This window comes from Clytia hemisphaerica, unplaced genomic scaffold, assembly GCF_902728285.1.
Source record: "Clytia hemisphaerica strain Z4C2 unplaced genomic scaffold, Clytia hemisphaerica genome assembly, whole genome shotgun sequence".
In the NCBI taxonomy this organism is placed as follows: domain Eukaryota; kingdom Metazoa; phylum Cnidaria; class Hydrozoa; order Leptothecata; family Clytiidae; genus Clytia; species Clytia hemisphaerica.
Window position 1 is genome coordinate 1,935,362 of NW_027103510.1, and position 18,907 is coordinate 1,954,268.

General features: G+C 35.4%; 1 protein-coding gene across 1 annotated transcript in view; it reads right to left on the reverse strand.

Annotated features, from left to right (window-relative positions):
• LOC136799144 (cilia- and flagella-associated protein 65-like) overlaps positions 1–9,861 on the reverse strand; it is a 34,384-nt gene extending 24,523 nt beyond the window's left edge. The window contains exons 1-16 of the mRNA XM_067055853.1: positions 9,624–9,861; positions 9,355–9,457; positions 9,108–9,143; positions 8,841–8,971; positions 8,460–8,574; positions 7,915–8,008; positions 6,307–6,437; positions 5,608–5,943; positions 4,827–4,976; positions 4,208–4,262; positions 3,744–3,817; positions 2,783–2,947; positions 2,230–2,307; positions 1,389–1,443; positions 712–794; positions 192–245 (exon numbers count right to left, since the gene is read on the reverse strand). Of these exons, the coding sequence (XP_066911954.1) occupies positions 192–245; positions 712–794; positions 1,389–1,443; positions 2,230–2,307; positions 2,783–2,947; positions 3,744–3,817; positions 4,208–4,262; positions 4,827–4,976; positions 5,608–5,943; positions 6,307–6,437; positions 7,915–8,008; positions 8,460–8,574; positions 8,841–8,971; positions 9,108–9,143; positions 9,355–9,457; positions 9,624–9,778 (1,815 nt within the window). The 5' untranslated portion in view covers positions 9,779–9,861. The remainder of the gene's footprint in view (positions 1–191; positions 246–711; positions 795–1,388; positions 1,444–2,229; positions 2,308–2,782; positions 2,948–3,743; positions 3,818–4,207; positions 4,263–4,826; positions 4,977–5,607; positions 5,944–6,306; positions 6,438–7,914; positions 8,009–8,459; positions 8,575–8,840; positions 8,972–9,107; positions 9,144–9,354; positions 9,458–9,623) is intronic.
• Between the last annotated feature and the right edge of the window lie 9,046 nt (positions 9,862–18,907).

Sequence of the window (18,907 nt, forward strand, 5' to 3'; positions counted from 1 at the left end):
GGGTTTAAAAAAGGGATCTTTATGACTCAAACATACCCGACACCCATTTTTTACCCTCGTACCCCCGTCCCCGGAATCAACAACATCATACAGACAATATTTCACGCCTTAGAGAAGATAATCAGATGTGTAAATTATTACAATACATTCTTGCAGTCGATATTGAATGAAATGAAAAGGTAGAACTTTACCTTGTAAAAGACAAATGCTTCAATCTCATCATTGTAATATTTGGAAACTTCGTCCTGAAAACACAAAAAGAAACAGTCGAGAATTTCAATCGAATAATGAACCTAGAGAAGATCACCACTCGAATTTCTCATTCCAAGCAATGTCAATGATAGCCGATCAAAATCAAATAACTTTTAGCAGGTTTTATGTTTAGCAACGAGTTTATTTCTCAGTGTACCTAATCGGGCCTTCTTCAACCTCTCACCGGCCCTTTATTGGCGTTAATTGGGCCGATGTGAAAAGATCAAAGTTTTGGATCTTCAACTTAAAAGCGGTGCGTAGATGTTTGACCATTTTCAATCATTTTTTGCTTTTAACAATTTACTAGCCAATTTAATGCAAATTTCAGGTAATCCTGACTTTTTTGAAGTCGATTTAGCGTTTCTTTGTCTTGTGAAAGTCAAACTTGCGATGATATTCCACTGGCTCGAATTTTGATTTTTTTTAAAGGGCTTGGTAGTGAATTTAATAATGACTCACTGGTTTGAAGACCACTCGAAATGATAAAGTACTCATGGCCTCAATCTCTGCTCTTTCTGGTGTCATTTGAAATTTCCCTTCTCCTGAAAAATTTAATTAAAAATTTCAATTAGCAATCGTAGCATAAAACATCCGGGTACGGTACGCATGATCTATAAAATACCTTAAAAGTGGAACTTGGTGATTCTCTGCTTAATGCTCGGTAAATGAAAAGAATAGTCAAGGGAATGTTGAGAAACCTAGAGAGAAGAGGTAGGTAAGGGGGTACCTTCAGGGAGAAAGTTAAAGAGTCATTAGTTATAGAGTGCGGAACCCAGTTGGCGTTATAACCCAGTTGGCGTGAATTTCACTTTGGGCACTAATTGGACAAAATCTATGGCGTTTAAGAGAAAAAGAGGTTCGGAGTTTTAAAGGGGTATCTTTTAGTGACTTATAGAGAAAAATTAGTATTAAATATCCACCATAGCAGTCAGGGTGCACAACTTTGTAACAGTTTTCACGAAAGTTTTATTACTTCTACTTTTGATTTTAACAGCATTTTATGTCAAGAAAATAAAATAAGATCTTCCCTCGCCAGAAATTACATGTTGAAAACTTTTAGAACTAAAGACTTGTTGTGAAGTCAACTGAATTCATATTATTACAAAAATCATCAGATGAACCACATTATTGATTACCGTTCATCCATACACACGTGACTTGCCCAAATGTATTGTTACTGACATTAATGGTCTAAATAGTGTAGAAAGAAAATAATAATTTATAAGAGTTCACCATGTAAATAACCATGGCAAAAAATTCACCCTGGGAATTTTGTCTTTAAACATCGAAATGATGGATACATTTACTACTGTTATCGGTAAACAGACCAGATATCTACAGAAATTATGTTCTTTGCCGTACTACGCTACGTTGTGAGGTACGTAGTAATTATCAGACAGCTTGCGAGTACAATACAAGAAATATTTTCCGAGAAAATTCGGAATGATTCAATATATATTTTTACATGTAAAATACAAAATATAATACTAATAATATAATACTAATTTTAACCAATCAGATTGCTGATATTTTTGGTGGTATCTAATGTCATATTTGCGATCAGGCATTCAATACACGAAAGGAGATATGTCACTGGCGAAATGTAAGTGTAGTGGGTATCAGTCTTGACTTTCGTCGCGTTAGAAATCGGGGTTCGATTCCCACACTGGTTGATTCATTTGTCGAGTAAATGTAACTTCATCCATATCATAAGGGATAAAGACACAAGGCTAAAGAGGAACTGAAGTACCCTGTCATGTCGATGACTATGCTAAGTATCGATTCTGATCAATTCCGCAATACATCGTGAGTGAGTAGATGATTTTGTTGGCCTCGTTTCCTAGTGGTTCATACTGAAAAAAGTATCCAGAACCTTGCACCAGTGTCTCACAAACAGGTGGACAATAGCGTGATCGTTGATTGTAGAATGTTGTTTTCAAAGTACCCATGTTGAATAAAGACATTATATAAACTCACCCGTTGTATAACACTGTCTTCTTTGCATTTACCAAAATCTATGGTTTCGTTATCGACAGTGATCATGGATGTTTGGTTCTAAACAAGAAAGTACAAATAATTAGGAAAAAACATGGGATCTACATTTTACTGACAAATTACATGATAAAGACAACCGTCTAAACGTGTGTTTTTTTTTGTTCAACCATCATTTACTGTGTATAAATATCCTCTTTACTGCATTGTCAAATTCAATTTGGAAGGAATCATTTGTATTTATTGTGTTTAAAACCTAAGATCTTTAGGCTGGTATAGTCAAGGAAAAGATGCAACTGTGAATTTTTCAATTTAATGGCATCATGTATAAAAAACTTACGAATTATCTTTACATATGTGAGCTATACACGTTTTTTACAAGAACATCAAAGGATCTTTGGATATTTATAACTTTTGGGTTACGACCCTAAAAATTTTCTTAAAATGTTCTTATTTTCAACATATTACATTATTTTGGTGTAGTAAGATGTTCATAAATCTCAAAGCCTAATGTTCTTATAGAAGAAAGTGTACTCACAAGTTGTGGATCATCTTGTTCTTGACATTGTGCGAAATATTGTTCATAGGGATCAAGTGTACGTTCAGGTTTTTGTAATCTGTTGCTAACTTCTTCATCTTTGATTTGAAGAATATGGTTTTGGTCGAGCTCTATTTGACCATTTGATAAGAGCTCCATAATCTCCTGAATAAGGAGTATAGGTATTTCTCATGATTTGTATTAGAGGTTTGAATCCTACACCAACAATTCTAACAGTACCCGGGGGGTAGTGCCGCCCTTAAGAGTGCCTTTTTGGAACCTGACAGTCCCTGTAAGGGTTGGAAAGTTCAGAAAATTAAATCTCAGTCCCATTATAAAGGTCAGAAAAAAAGGAAAATTTCAATTCTTTTTTGCTGCTAAAAACATCGAAATTTGTTCAAATTAGTCCCAATGCAGTAAGGGTCGTGAAATTCACAAAATGTTCTAATTTTCCTCCTTTTTAGTCTTGCTAATGGACCGAAGGTCGAAATCCGGGCGGCACTCCTGTCATACTGTAAACCTAGTACACCGGGTAACAGTACCATCCTAATCAAAAGTCTCATGTTATAGATATAGTTGATATTATACGAGGATGTCCCAGTAATCTAGGACTTCCAGACAGTCTTTCTATTATTTTCACAGGGTCCACTACCTATGAACTGAACGGAACATTGTAAGGATTAAAGATTCGAAACGCGAAGCCCTAGATTGTAACACTGACGCATTTGACTTGGCCATCGCTTCTTATTTATTAGACTCCCTCGATAATTTGAACATCTATAATTCTTTATGGACATCTCGTTATGCAACACAACAAAACTGGTCCTGTTTGCTTAGAAAGTTCTCTGTGATTCGAAAGTTTTATTTCAAAAGCTGGTCCTTTGGAAATATGAATGAATCTGTACACCAATTCACGAATTACTACGTGCGTAACGAATGGATCAAAGAATGATGGGTTTACCTCAGGACACATACGAGAAACACCATTTTGAACATGTTCTTTGTAATTTAACACATGCTGCTTTGATAATACAACTGAAAGAGAAAATGCAACGGATCAATTCAACTATACTTGTTAAAGATCAGTTTCAACTGATTTTGCCGCAATTTTTTCTAACAATTTGTTCGCAATCAAACGTTTTTTGTTTTGTTTGTGTAATAGTGCCTTTTTTTAAGGTGGTTACACTACAATAATTCCCAAATGGAAGCAATGCAGCAAAAGTATTAAAGCTGTTGACATCAAATATCTTAAGTCGTTGCATTGGTATTCTCGCAGGCACAGATATCCTTTCATCGTGTTAATGATTGCTAAGGTGTATTAATATCATATTTTAACGTTAGACATTATTCTTTCAATCTAAAAATCGGAGTATTTTGGTGTAGCATAGCAAGCACAAAATATGCATTTTTCTGTCAATTTTGTACCTGGTTTAGATTCATTTGTATGACAAGTACCATATAATTCCACTGTTATTGGCTCCTAAAATTTGAAAAAAAAGTGTGTGGTCATACACGTTTTTGTTTTTTTAAGAAACACACTTTTAAGAAACATGAGGCTCAGAATGCCTAAAAACTAAGAAACATCTAAGAAACATGCTGAGGCTGAGAATGAGAAAATAAAATTTTTTAATTCGGTTTTTTAAGAACCTTCCAATCCAGCTTTCCATGAGGCTGATTATGTCAAAAAAATTAGAAACATGTGAGAAACATTTAAGGCTCAAAAGGCCGATTTCTTAAGAAACATTGAGGCTGCTTGGTAAAACTAGTTTCTTAAAAAAAAAGGTGTACATAATGACGAGTAAAGAGATTTCGGAGGAAATAACCAAAACAGGAAAAGAAACTATTGATATAAAGTTTGTATGTTTCTACTTTGAAAAATGTTATTCTGTATGGCTGTATTCGCCAGGTAAGGTTTTTACAGTATTAAAAATACGACTAAAATCTCAGCTTTCTTGTGATTTTTGACATGACGTACATAAACAAAAACAACTAAGAAAGCACTTTTACAATAAATAAATAAATCAACCAAACGGAAATTACAAACCTGATTCTCAATCAAACAAAAGACTTTTCGATAATAGACCATAGGTTGATTTGGTGAAAACTTGACATGAATACTTTTAGTTGAATTGGCTTCGATAACACCGTTAGTCACGTTCATTTTGAAAACGCTATTCTTTGAGTTGATTTTGAACTGAAATCGAAATTTTATATAATAATACAATCTTTTAAATGCATAAAAAAAATCATTGCGAACTTAATTTTTAAAGTATGTTACCAAGATACTTTAACATTATCAGATAAAATCAGTGACTGTGAGAGTTTGCATTTTTGTATCAAAATGAGAAAGTCCTTTGAAAACGTTTTATATTCGAAAACGTGCGACAATTTTGATAAATATGTCGAGAGGAGTGTTTTAATGAATAGGTAGAACAGCCAAGTAAAAAAACAGAATACAAAAAAATTCGTCTTAAGTTCCGCATCTTTTAAACAAATGCTTAAAATGGTCTTAAATAAGTATAAAAAGAAGCATAACCCAAAAATAAACATTTCCTTGGATTTTTAAATAAAAAACAACAAGAAAATAGAGTCGATGCTGTACGTACAACATCGACTCTATTTTCTTGTTGTTTTTTATTTAAAAATCCAAGGAAATGTTTATTTTTGGGTTATGCTTCTTTTTATATTTTTTGAAATTGTCTGGCACTGTTGGATTTTGGTCTTAAATAACTTAGATTCACAAGTTTGGAGGTAAGCAGCAACGAGTTAATGGAACATCCAATCCGACAAAAGAAAAAATGGAAATTTGAAGAAAATATCCAAACCTGAAATACAGCATCCATATCTAAATTATTCTTCAGTTTAAAAGAACGAGTCACAAAATGCGATGGATTAGTTATTCCAAAATTCACCAAGTCATTCTCAATGCAAACAGATGGACCGATAGCTTTGCCAACACATTTGATGCATGATTTGCTAGCCATTCCAACAGCTAGAACATCAAAATTCTCAACATAGGTCTGATTATGAAGTTCTGGTTTGAATGATAATTTGATTTGTGTAGAACCTTCTGCTGGGATAACACCGTGGTATTTAGAGCACGAGAAAACATTGTCTATAACCATGCTTGATTTAGGCATAATTTGAAATGGTGCATCAACCTAAAACATTAAGAAAATGATAACCAAAGTTTAAGAAGGGGATATAAACAGAAAAAAAAATTAAAGAAACCTTTAAAAAAGCCGTTTAAAAAACTGGAAACTTCGAATTTCTTTGATTGAAAAAGCTGAGATATTTGGTTTCGATAATTTAGAATTTACTAAATAAACAAAATGTCTTTCCTCATTTTATGAAAAGAAATCATAAAACTTTATAATCAAGCTTGGAAAAGTTATTTTGGTAAATAAGTTTAAAAAGATTACAAAGTACTAAATGCCTAAAATGTAAAATTTCATCTGGTAAAGTCACAACAATAATTGTTAATCTTTATTTAGCAGATTTTAACATCAACCCAACCAACTTACAGGTGACAAATTCTTGATTCGAAAGCTTTTGTCCACTTTATTACCAAGATGTGTGGTACCATAATCAATAGAGATATCATGACTGGCTGTTCGTTGCTCACCATAAGAAATACCAAGATGAATATATTTGCCTGCAAAAAGAGAAGGTGTAAACAATCATATCACAACAAAGAAATCAAGATTTAACTTGTACTTTCAGACTTGTACTTTCGGAGGATGGGAAGTAGTAAAGTAACACGATATAGATATACATTCATTGTTTGGCAATATTGTTTGCTAACTCAATAATATTTTGGGTAAAATTGTCCCAACCGAAGGTCAGATGTACTATTATAATACATTCGCTTTAAGTAAGCACTTTTTGCACACACTATCATGTAGAAACCACACTCAACGGAATAACTCTAATTATGCTGACATGGTTTCCACTTGTCCCAACCGAAGGTCAGATGTACTATTATAATACATTCGCTTTAAGTGAGCACTTTTTGCACACACTATCATGTAGAAACCACACTCAACGGAATAACTCTAATTATGCTGACATGGTTTCCACTTGTCCCAACCAAAGGTCAGATGTACTATTATAATACATTCGCTTTAAGTGAGCACTTTTTCTTACACTATCATGTAGAAACCACACTCAACGGAATAACTCTAATTATGCTGACATTGTTTCCACTTGTCCCAACCGAAGGTCATATGTACTATTATAATACATTCGCTTTAAGTGAGCACTTTTTGCACACACTATCATCATGTAGAAACCACACTCAACGGAATAACTCTAATTATGCTGACATGGTTTCCACTTGTCCCAACCGAAGGTCAGATGTACTATTATAATACATTCGCTTTAAGTGAGCACTTTTTGCACACACTATCATGTAGAAACCACACTCAACGGAATAACTCTAATCATGCTGACATGGTTTCCACTTGTCCCAACCAAAGGTCAGATGTACTATTATAATACATTCGCTTTAAGTGAGCACTTTTTCTTACACTATCATGTAGAAACCACACTCAACGGAATAACTCTAATTATGCTGACATGGTTTCCACTTGTCCCAACCAAAGGTCAGATGTACTATTATAATACATTCGCTTTAAGTGAGCACTTTTTCTTACACTATCATGTAGAAACCACACTCAACGAAATAACTCTAATTATGCTGACATGGTTTCCACTTGTCCCAACCAAAGGTCAGATGTACTATTATAATACATTCGCTTTAAGTGAGCACTTTTTCTTACACTATCATGTAGAAACCACACTCAACGGAATAACTCTAATTATGCTGACATTGTTTCCACTTGGTGGTACAAAAGAGTGCACACATGAAACGAATGGACTAAATGTTTGGATTTTAATTTTGCAAATATGGATTTTTCAAAACAAAAGGGATCTATTGGCCGAAATTTGTCATTTCTTATTAAGTAAATCAAGAAAAATAGCTTTCAAATTCATCACAAAATTATTTGCATTGCTAGGTAAAGCGAATGTTTGGATTTTAATTTCATACGCTGCAAGACACATTAGTTAAACGAACCTTGAAGGAAGCTGAAAAAGCACTGAAATATTTCAACCAACAAGGAATTACTTACCAATTCCTTCCATTTTGATAGATTTGACAATCTTGGTTTCATTTTGATCATTTCCAAATACACATTCAGTGTCCACTTCGTAGACCAAAGCACCCTGAAAATCATGAAAGAAAATCGTAAAGTAAAACTTCTAATGTAGAAGGGAATCGTAGAAAAAGGGGTGAAAGCATTTCTTAAATGCTAAAACATTACTTTAAAAAAAAGCTGAAGAAATATGCGAAAAATGAAGAATTTGATACCCTTGTTTTTCTTCTTTTTTTTTTTTTTTTGAAAAGTAGTGTTTTAGCATTTAGGCCATAACTTTTGATCTAGTTGACCAAATTTGACAAATGACCCCCTCAAAATTTAAGGTTATTTTTCATAGAAATTATTAAGATTTCATAGAACTCAAGAAAATTCACTTCAAGGGGGGACTTTTTTTCTGCTACACCCGGTAAAATGTAAAATATTCTATTTTTTCGACTAGAGTACTATGTAATGCCTTTAGTAAAATATTATCATTGTAAGCACTCTTATTTACTGTTGCAAGAAGACCTCTAATTTACCTCTGGTTTAAAAACAGCAACAATTTCGCAATGAGTTTTTGGTGCCAATGTCCCACTTGTTGGTTTCACACTGAAGGGATTTGATGTCTTCAGTTGAAAAGTTACTTGAAGATCACTGGAAAAAGAAAATGGAAAATTTTCAAAGTGCTTCTGTGTGAACTACACCTTTTCGACTGTAGTCGCATGGTCAGGCATGTGTCAGTTTATTATTTACTATCCCTCTAAACTCAATCCAATCCTTTTTTAAACCTTTTTCTATTGTTGATAAGTGAGAAAAAAGACTGGGACTGTTTTGCCCTTGCGACAATTGGCGGCTACGGCTTGTATTGGACGACAACTATCTGGTACATTACAGCATAATATTCTGATTAACTTTGATACCTTGTGTTTGATATTTGAAAAGGTATTGATAATTGATCCTTTACAGCACACATGCCAAATTTGATCATCTCCGGAAGATTAAGGGAGGATTCTGGAAGAATAGCCTTCATTGAAACTTTAAATTGACCTTCCTAAAAATAAAACATTATGAAGATTTTATTTTGATTAACTGGAGGGGAATAACTCTTATGGTAACAATTTTATGTTATTATAGACTTGTAAATTTTTAAACAAGCGTGTTTGTAAAAAAATAGAAACAGTGATTACCTTTGTTTGAAATTCTATTGAATATTCATACTTATCCTAAAAAGATATTATTTGAAAGGAAAAGGTTATTAAAACTGCTCAAAGTCAAATAAGAAAAAAACAGATCTGACATCTACTTACCAGGCAAAAAGAACATTTCATAAACAAGGAAAAAGAAGATTATTCAAAATGACGACAAGTAACTGTAATTTTCTCTAAAGATCGTCATCATAGGTAAAACTGGTGCGTAGTTATTTGAAGAACAAACCTTTTTCAAGGGCCTAAAAGTTACTGGAACGTCTATACTCATTCCTGAACTCAATATGATGGGTTGTGGGTAGCGTGTTGTGAAAAAGTTTGTATTGCGAATTCTAAAAAAAAATATTATCATATTATGAAGACGAAAATTTAGATGAATTTGCTAGCTTTCGTGATGACTTTTTAAGTAATTGACTAAAATAGAAAGATTAATTACCGACAATTAAAATATTTCTCTGTAAAGTCAAAAAGAATTTTTGATAAATTTGATATACAAACCTATACTTCAGCTTCTTAGTTTTTGAATTAACATTTTTCAATGTCATAAGTTGAGTGTATTCTCCTCCAGGTTCCCATTGGTCCCATTTCAATGACTTGGTGACTTCAATCCCATAATGATTCTTTATTGTTGGGGAAGATAAATGGACAGCCATCTTGTAAGGGTGCTTTGTTCCCACATGGAATTTCAATATTCAAAGGTTCATGACAAAACCTTTTTGGATAATTTAAATACTAAATGAGAGGAATAAACCTTCTGGGTAACAGGACAAGCCTTATCACAATCCTAGGACAGTTTTCACCAGTATAATATAGGACTAGGTTTATCAGACCAATAGACATTTTTATTTCTATTTAGATGAGTTGTAGGAGGCTTTGAGACCCATTTTTGCAACTATAGACGCTTTCAATGAGCATCCCTTCAGCACCTTGGACTGACTATCAAATTCCCCTCACATGGCATGGGTTGACCCAGTTAAAGGTTCATTCACTTGCCAAGTGAACTGCTGCAAGTGAAAATCGAACCTCAGTCGCCTGTGTAGCAAACAAGGTCAATGACTATATACCACATAGAACTTGTGGCATATAACACTCACTATAAGGAAAAATGATGCACCATTCTTCACAAGGGCCAATCATAACAAGTGTTTATACCACACCACAGAATCTAGCCTCTCTCCCTACAATCATGTATCAGAGCCATTAGAGCCATCAGAGCCATTTTTACCTTTTTGACCCAACTTGACAACAAATTTGTTTCGATAACTCCACCAAGTTTATCAATCATAATTTCTGTCATAACATGTCACGATAACTTTCACTGATAGCACGCCCTTTTAACTTTTTTGTTTTCATTCGAAATACTGGGACGCCGATTGGAGGATTAAAGAACGCCCGCCACCTAACCGCCTATTGCACGATGGGATTAACAAATAACGAGCGTGTAACTTGCCGCTCGAGTGACGTCAAACGCTCCATCGTTTTGCCACTAAATGGTCTTCTTCGTTCCAAACATTCGCGTGTTCCACTACAGATTTTTTTCATATTTCGATTTAAAAGCCTATTCGGTACGAAAGAGAAATTGTGTATTTTTTAATACTCCGTTCATTTTAACTCAAATCAAATGACTTTGGAGGTTCGGTGAAATGATGGTGGAATGGCCATCCCATGTTTTGTCAGATAGTCCCAAGTTGGAGCAGTTGACGGTACTTTTTGAAGGCTCCCAGATCAGTTTCTCCTTCATCAAGTGAGGATGTCAAAAAATCTTTCAAAGAGAAGACAAGCTAAGTTATGACATAATTTACCTTCTGGATGATCTTGAGCACAACTAAAAAGGAGGCATACTAAGATTTTAGCAAAAAAAATCAATTTATGTTTTTCTTTGTCATATCTTTATAACTAACACATTCACTACCACTGCAGAAATTAGTCTTATGAAAATCATTACTGTTGAGAATTTTTCTCTGTATTCACTTTCCATATCAACTTCAGGCCTTAGCAACGGACACTGGATTTTCAAAAGATTTACGTCGTCATCTTGATCTCTGTTAGCATTATTTATCTATCTCTAGCATTATGAGGTCTTCTTTTTTACCCAATGTCTCGAATGTTTTGATTGCAATGTAAAGTCTTCTTTTTCTTATTTTCAGTTTTGGTTGCTACACTTTGGAGGTCTAATCTCAATACTATTTTGATTATTATTGCTATTTTGATTAATTAATGCTTCTCTATTCCATCACTCTCATATTAATCTAAATTTTTCTTCTGTTTAGCTCCAATGCTTGGAGGTCCTGGGAAAGCATTAGTTTTTGTTTCTATTTATTATCTTTATAGATTTTATTAAAACAAATTTTCTTTTTCTCAATCACAATTTCTCACATTTTTCTGAGCCTTTTGCAGCTTCCTATCCATACTGTAACTTAGTCCAACTTTGACATCCCTCATCTAATTCATACACCCTTTTTTAGAGTCAGTGTAGGTGTGGAACTTGGACATTCCAGGATTACAATTTTACCAGCTTTTTAGAGATTTTCACCACGCTAACCCAAATCCCGCAGCCTCTTTACACCTTAAGGAAGATTTAAATTAGTTCAAAGCCCCTTTTAGCTTTATTTGTTTTCATTTTATTAGGCATTTTTAAATTACTTTTATTTTCAATATCACGATAATGTACGTTAGCGTACTGTATTACCGTCAACTGCTCCAACTTGGGACTATCTGACAAAACATGGGACGGCCATTCCACCATCATTTCATCGAACCTCCAAAGTCATTTGATTTGAGTTAATGAGCCGCGTATTAAAAAATACACGATTTCTCTTTTGCACCGAGTAGGCATTTAAATCGAAATATATGGAAAAAATCCGTAGTGGAACACGTTACGCGAATGTCTGGAACAAAGAAGAACAAATTAGTGGCAAAACGATGGAGCGTTTGATGTCACTCGCGCGGCAAGTTACACACTCGTTATTTGTTAATCCCATCGAGCGATAGGCGGTTAGGCGGTGGGCGTTCTCTAATTCTCCAATCGGCGTCCGGTCATTTTGAATAAAAACAAAAGTTAAAAAGGGCGCACTATCAGTGAAAGTTATCATGACATGTTATGACAGAAAGTGTGGTTGATAAACTTGGTGGAAGTATCAAAACAAATTTGTTGTCAAAGAGATTTAACAGTAAGTGAAAATACAGGCCAGATATTAAACAGTCCCATATGTTTCGACCGATTGTCCCAAGTTAGAGCAGTTGACGGTATGTGATTAAGTGATTAATTAATAGAACTATAACTAGAACTTAGATGGTACGGTTAAAGTTATGCTGGGAATGCACTAGAATTGCTCATAAAAAATCAGCAATAATAGTTTTTGAGCAAAGCAAAGGAAAGGTCATGGACTAGGGGGGGGTACAGACACAGGGTACTGACCCATAGCCAGGTGGTGGTGTCTATTTTTGCATTTCAAAAAAGTTAGTACCCGGTACTACTTTGGGGGTGGGGGTGTGTATTTTTCACTCTTCAAGCAAGTACAGGATACTATTTGCAGCCCTCGAAATTCAAGTAAAAGTAAGTCGGCACGTAAGTGCCGTCCAAATCCGGCCGAAGGCCGGCAAAATTTTGCCGACCTAAGCTTGTTTTTAGGTCGGCAATGCCGATCTGAGCTATATTTTAGGTCGGCAAAATTGTTTAAAGGCTACGGCAATGTTTGTTTTTTTATTTGAGTGCGATATGGTTCTTATTAGAGACTTTCATTTTACAGTTACAGGTCGGCTTTGATGACCTAAAAGATAACTTATGGTCGGCTGCCGAGAGAATCAATGAATATGGTCGGCAATGAACTGCCGACTATACGCACTCTTTGGTCGGCTTTTAGGTCGGCACTGCCGAATGCCGACCTGAAATTCGAGGGCTGCTATTTGGGTACTTTTTCACAGAATTTTGCTGTTTTTCAATAAAAAAAGTAGTTTGTTGTAATATTTTGACTTTTTTCAAATATTAATTTTTTTGATTTGAAATTTTTTTAATCGACAAATCTTTTTACTCTTTTGAGAAATTTTTTGATTTTTTTTAAGACAAAACTTCCAAAATGGTCAAGAAGTGTGTGATGAAAATCAAAGGACAAAAGCTTCTGACTCCATCATTGATAGTTTGCTTGAATTATCTGTCAATTTTCAGTCTGAAAAACTAACAATACTTTAGGCGTACAAACTTTCGCGAGCAGAAACTTTCGCGATTTTCGCGAATTTTGGCCCTTTTCGCGAAAGTAAATGTATTTGAAAATTCTTAATAGGGCAATTCGCAAAAATTTATGCTCGCGAAAAATTCTCAAAAAAAATGTAAATCTATAAAACCTCAAAATCGTAATAAATATCGAATTTTCGGCATATTTTTATCCTTAAATGCCTTTTTAAAGTCGAAGAGCAACCGTCTTTATCAGATTTAAGGAATATTTTTCACTTTTAAGGCAATTTTTCATTCGAAAATTCTCATTTTTATCCTAAAGTAGTACTCTTAGGTGCCAAATAAACGGGGGGTCGAATAAACGGGGGGGTTGGAAAATTTTCGAAATTTTAATAAACGGGGGGTACCTAATTGCCGGGGGTTTGGAAATTGTACTTCTGAAACCCCAAAAATAAGGTAAATATAGGCTAAAATCAGGCTATTAAGAGCAAAATAAGGGGCCTTCTCTTTGACAGCTGAAAATATTCTTAAGAATTAATAAACGGGGGGGGGGGGGGTCCTTATAAGGTCCGGGGGGGGTTGGAAAATTTTCGAAAAAGTAACAAGCGGGGGGGGGGGGGGGGGGGGGGGCCGTTTATTTGGCACCTAAGAGTACCCCTCTCTTGGTCTTAATCTGTAAAATTTAAGATTTTAGGGGTGGTGTCCCTATTTTTTACAGCAAAAATGAAGTAGTACCCGGTACTAATTATGGGTGGGTGGTAGTAAACAAAATTTTAGTAAAAAATCAAGTTAGTACCCTATGGGCAGTGCGTCTCAAACCGCGATATTTCGAGAGCACGGAAGCGCGTCAAAACACCAGCTTTTTTAGAGTTTTGTCTCGTTTACCCAAACGCTGCAATCCTGCGTAGGCTTTGGGCTCAAGACTAGAACCCCCAATACGAGACATTGGCCTGACCGAAAAAAAATCATCATCATCAATTTTGTTAATTGTCAGAGTCGTTTACTCACTGGAAATACGCAACTTTCTGAAGTTTCGTTTTTTTTCGGTTGTGCTTCATTTTTAAAATAACGAAGATGAAAAGTTACCATCAATCCCGCGAGTAAAAGAAAGTACTCCGACTAGTCTACGAAAAGTGCGCTCGCGCGGCGAATAGAATATCTCGCAAATTAATATATGCATAAAACTGACGAAATCCTTTTTTTTATGCTTAGGTGACGTCACCATCGATCCTGACTCGACAATGGAGAACCAATTGGCAATGTATAATTATTACGACGAGCGGCCGAGAAAGTTTGTGTGACGCAAAAATTGCGCGATAAACGAAGTCCTAGAAGAACGCCCACTGAAAATTGAAACCAGGAATTTATTGAATATTTCACTAATGAAGTATCAAACTTTTTGTTTTTTGTAATTATTATAAATTCATAATTTTTAAATACTATTTTTTGAATGTCAAAGGACAATTAAAGTGAATTTAAGCTGATTGGGTGGATATTGGGCGGACGGGCGTTTTGCACGTGCCGAGATTGGAAATTAAATGAGAGTAAAAGACGGGGGCGTGTTAGTATGTAATATTAATTCATTATTCTTTTATTTTTATTTTTCGCGAATGAAAAATGAATTTTTGATTTTTGAATTAAGGAAATATAGTGTATATTATATTGTATTTGATTGTCAATGCCAAAAGATACTTACGAATAATCTGCTGTGTTGCTTCGCTATTTACCCCCGGATTGTTTTAGTAGGCACTTCGGTCACGTAAATAAAAACACGTGTATATGTTGAAGCCGACTGTGGACTGACCGCCGCAATTGCAATTACATAAATTATTGTGGAAGGGAACGCTTGAGACGAATGTTTGGGAAATCAAAAAGACAACTTTTGTGAGAATGTTGAGTTTTGTTTATATGGCTGTTTGTGACGCACTGATGGGTTAGTACCCTGCCTCTGTACCCCCCCCCTGCATGGACACAAAAAAGTCTGATGAATTTAGTTGAATTTACTGAATCTCTGACTAAATTTTACTTAATTTTCAAGATAAAAATAGTTCAAGGAAGATATTTACTAAAAGGAACTCTTCAGAAGTTTTTTTGTATGATTATTCTGGGTTCAAAAACATTTGACCCGACTGCAACTGCATGCAATGCAAACTAGGAATGGATGGTAACTGGGGCAGGGCAGTGGACTCCTTCTGTCCCCGACAAACAATCCCACCCCACGTTCAGCCGTTTTTTCAAAGAAATGGCAGGAAGAAAATGTACAGGATAATTTAGTAACACTACGTGCTTTTATTGTTCCCGTTTTTTTTATAGACACCAGCCCAGCAGATAGAATGCAGTCAGAGTTTGATCAATATAAACAGGCTATTTTTCTCAACTGAAAGGAATCCAAAATCTACCTTGTCACTGCATTAATGTGTTATCTAATCCAGATAAGATATCAACATAAAGAAGAGATAAAACGAAGAAAAATTCATCCATGAGAAATCTGAGCAAGTGACTTCTTACGTCGCCATTTTGAATTTTGATTTGTTTACAAGTTGCTAAGAATATGTACCGTGTATATGGGGCCTTATCCCGCATCAGTAACATTCTAGTGATTTCATTGGTCAAAAGAAATCCTTCCTCGCATTCGATTGAGAAAAAAAGAAGACATTGCATATTATTGACGAATGCGCTTTGTGCTTTTGTTTAGTTTTCGTAGATACACAACACATTTTTGTATAAGATAACTTGAAAATTTTAATTTGACAAAAAAAACGAGTTAGCTAACTCGAAAGTTTTAATTTGGTAAAAAAATCGTGTTAGCTAAAAAGAGGCCCCCCCCAGCGGACCCAAATTTCACGCATTCACGCAAAAAATTTTCGCAATTCACGCATTCACGCAAGTTTTTCTCGAAATTCACGCAAACCAAATTTTTTGGGAAATCGGGGAAATTTTCGGAAAAATCGGGGAAAATGTCAAAAATAGAGGTCTTGCACATTTCGCTAATTTACGTAATTTCCGCCATTATGGAGTAAAACGTTCGATGTGCATAAAAAAGTATGACAAGGCTGTACTCGAGATATTATTCGACCGGATCTGGTCAAGCACTTGAGAAAAACTTAACTCAGTAGTGATTTTTTCCTGTAGACCTGACTATAAAACACCTTGTTTTTGGTAGCGTCATAAGAAGCCCCCAAATAGAAAGCGTTACGTAATTTTTCAACTTTAATTACATGCCATCACGCAAAATATTTGATTCTTCTAACTTGTCACGATCGTTTGGAAAAGGTGAAGCTTCTGCAGTTAACGTATCGCGATAGTAAGTGAAAAGATATGCGCCGCAGGCAAATTTTTGTACATAAAATAGCTTAAACATTATCAAAAATAGGTCAAACAAACTCGAGGATGACACCATGATGCTTAGCTCAGGGGTAAGGAGGCGCAACCATGGTTTACGCAGAGAGGAAATTTTTGCATTTTTGTCCTTCGCGTTTGGCTAAAAATGCTCTCTTTAAAACCATTGGAAAAGAATGTAGTCTAAATTCGTTAGAGGCAAGGTACGATCGCTTGATAGCTTGTAAAATAAGGTAAAAGAATGAACATTTGTTGCGAGCAAAGCGATCAAAAGAATTTAAAAAGAAAGGTTTCAATCAGGGCTCGCGAATTAATTTCCTAACGTGGAGGGCCGAAAACATAGTGACTAAGGAGGCGCAACCATGTTTTGCGCCGACAGGAGAAAATTTCTATTTTAACCCTCTGATGTGCTTAAATACGACTCCATTTCAGACTAATTTTGCCAAGAAATCAGGTTAAACGAAAGTCTACATCATGGGTAAAAATTTCTTTGAAATAAGTTTCTTTTTATTTGCAAAAACGTGGTGAAGTCATGGCCGCCTCCTGCCCCCAGTGGCTCTAGCCCTGGCTGGCCCTGGCCCTGGATCACTCATCATGCAGAACCATGGTTTTATCTTAAACAAACACTTTCAAAGGGGCAAATTAGAGTTTTTTAAGATTCGAGGGCCAATACATGTTTGGCCCGAGCGAAAAAATCTGGAAATTTAAGGTGTCTAGATTGCTAGAAAGCGCATCTAAATCATGAATCGTTATATAAAATAGAGAATTTGAAAGTTGCTGATTTTTTGTGCACCTTCACCTGGTATCCCTTGTATTCGGGATAGGTGCGCACCTTGGGGTTTTCTACAAACTGTGAAAAGGAAAAATTCACGCGTTCACGCAAAAAACAGGGCAGATTCACGCATTCACGCAATAGAAATATGGATTTTCACGTTCACGCAAGTTTTTTCAATTCACGCATTCACGCAATTTTTTTTCGATTTTCACGCATTCACGCAACCAAAAAAGCCCATTCACGCATTCACGCAAACCGCTGGGGGGGGGGCCCTAAAAAATCATCAAAAAAATAGTGACCCACGCAAAAACTTTGACCCACGCAAAAAATAATGACCCACGCAAAAAATATGACCCACGCAAAAAATAATGACCCACGCAAAAAATATGACCCACACAAAAAATAATGACCCACGCAAAAAATATGACCCACGAAAAAAATAATGACCCACGCAAAAAATATGACTCACGCAAAAAATTTGACCCACGCAAAACTTTTGACCATTGAGTTTAAAGCCCGAAGGGCTAGAGTTCAATCTCTAACCTTTCTCAGGCAAGAAAAAGTGAAGCCTTAAAAAATGCGCCGCATTTTTGACGACAGATTGAATCTAGCAATTCCTTTGTTTAAGATTGATATTTTTTTCGAAACTTTGCGGTAAGTTTTAGTTTCAATATGTCATTTGTGTAAAAACCAGGCGAACCGCCCAAGGCCGTGCAACTTTGGTAGGATTTGTTAGCTTCAAATCCTACCAAGGAGATTGACTTCTAGCCCTTCGGGCTTATACTTCATTGCTTTTGACCCATGCACCCACGCAAAAATATTGACCCACGCACCCACGCAATTTAGCAGACTCGTTCACGCAAGGATACTTTAATCACACCAGCCATGAGACCATATGCTCAGATAAAAGGTATTGTAATACTGTACAGTATTGGGTCAGTAAATTACACGCTATAATAATAAGTTCTTCAGAATTTTATTATCTGTTGTGGACTCGTGTCGTAGTCGTTACTAAGTTTGAAGACCCTTGGGGCTAGAGAGGGATCTTCAGATCTCCTAGGCGATGACGGAAAAATAGTGTCGGTAGAGCTTGCAGTGAAGTCAAAGGTCAAACTGGGAAAAAAACCGAGATTTGCAGTCTTTGAGATCCTTACCGAAACTTGCTCAAAATCTAGCTTTTCTAGGGACCAAAATCATTTTTCATATTCTAGCTTAAAGGGATAATCAGATGGTTTGAGATGTTTCGATTACAGAAACCTTCTGTGGTCCTTAGTAAAACCTCAAAGTATTTTTGTGTAACAATTTTCCAAAATCGAGATATCAGAATTTGAAATTTTTGAAAATGGGTTCTTACGTTGAATTTCTATTGTTTTTATTCTAAGCCAAAATCTCAAATATCTCGACTTTGGAAAATAGTTAGGCTAAAATATTTTGAGATTTTGCTCAGGACAATGGAAAGATTACACATTCTAAATATCTCAACCCATCTGTACCCAA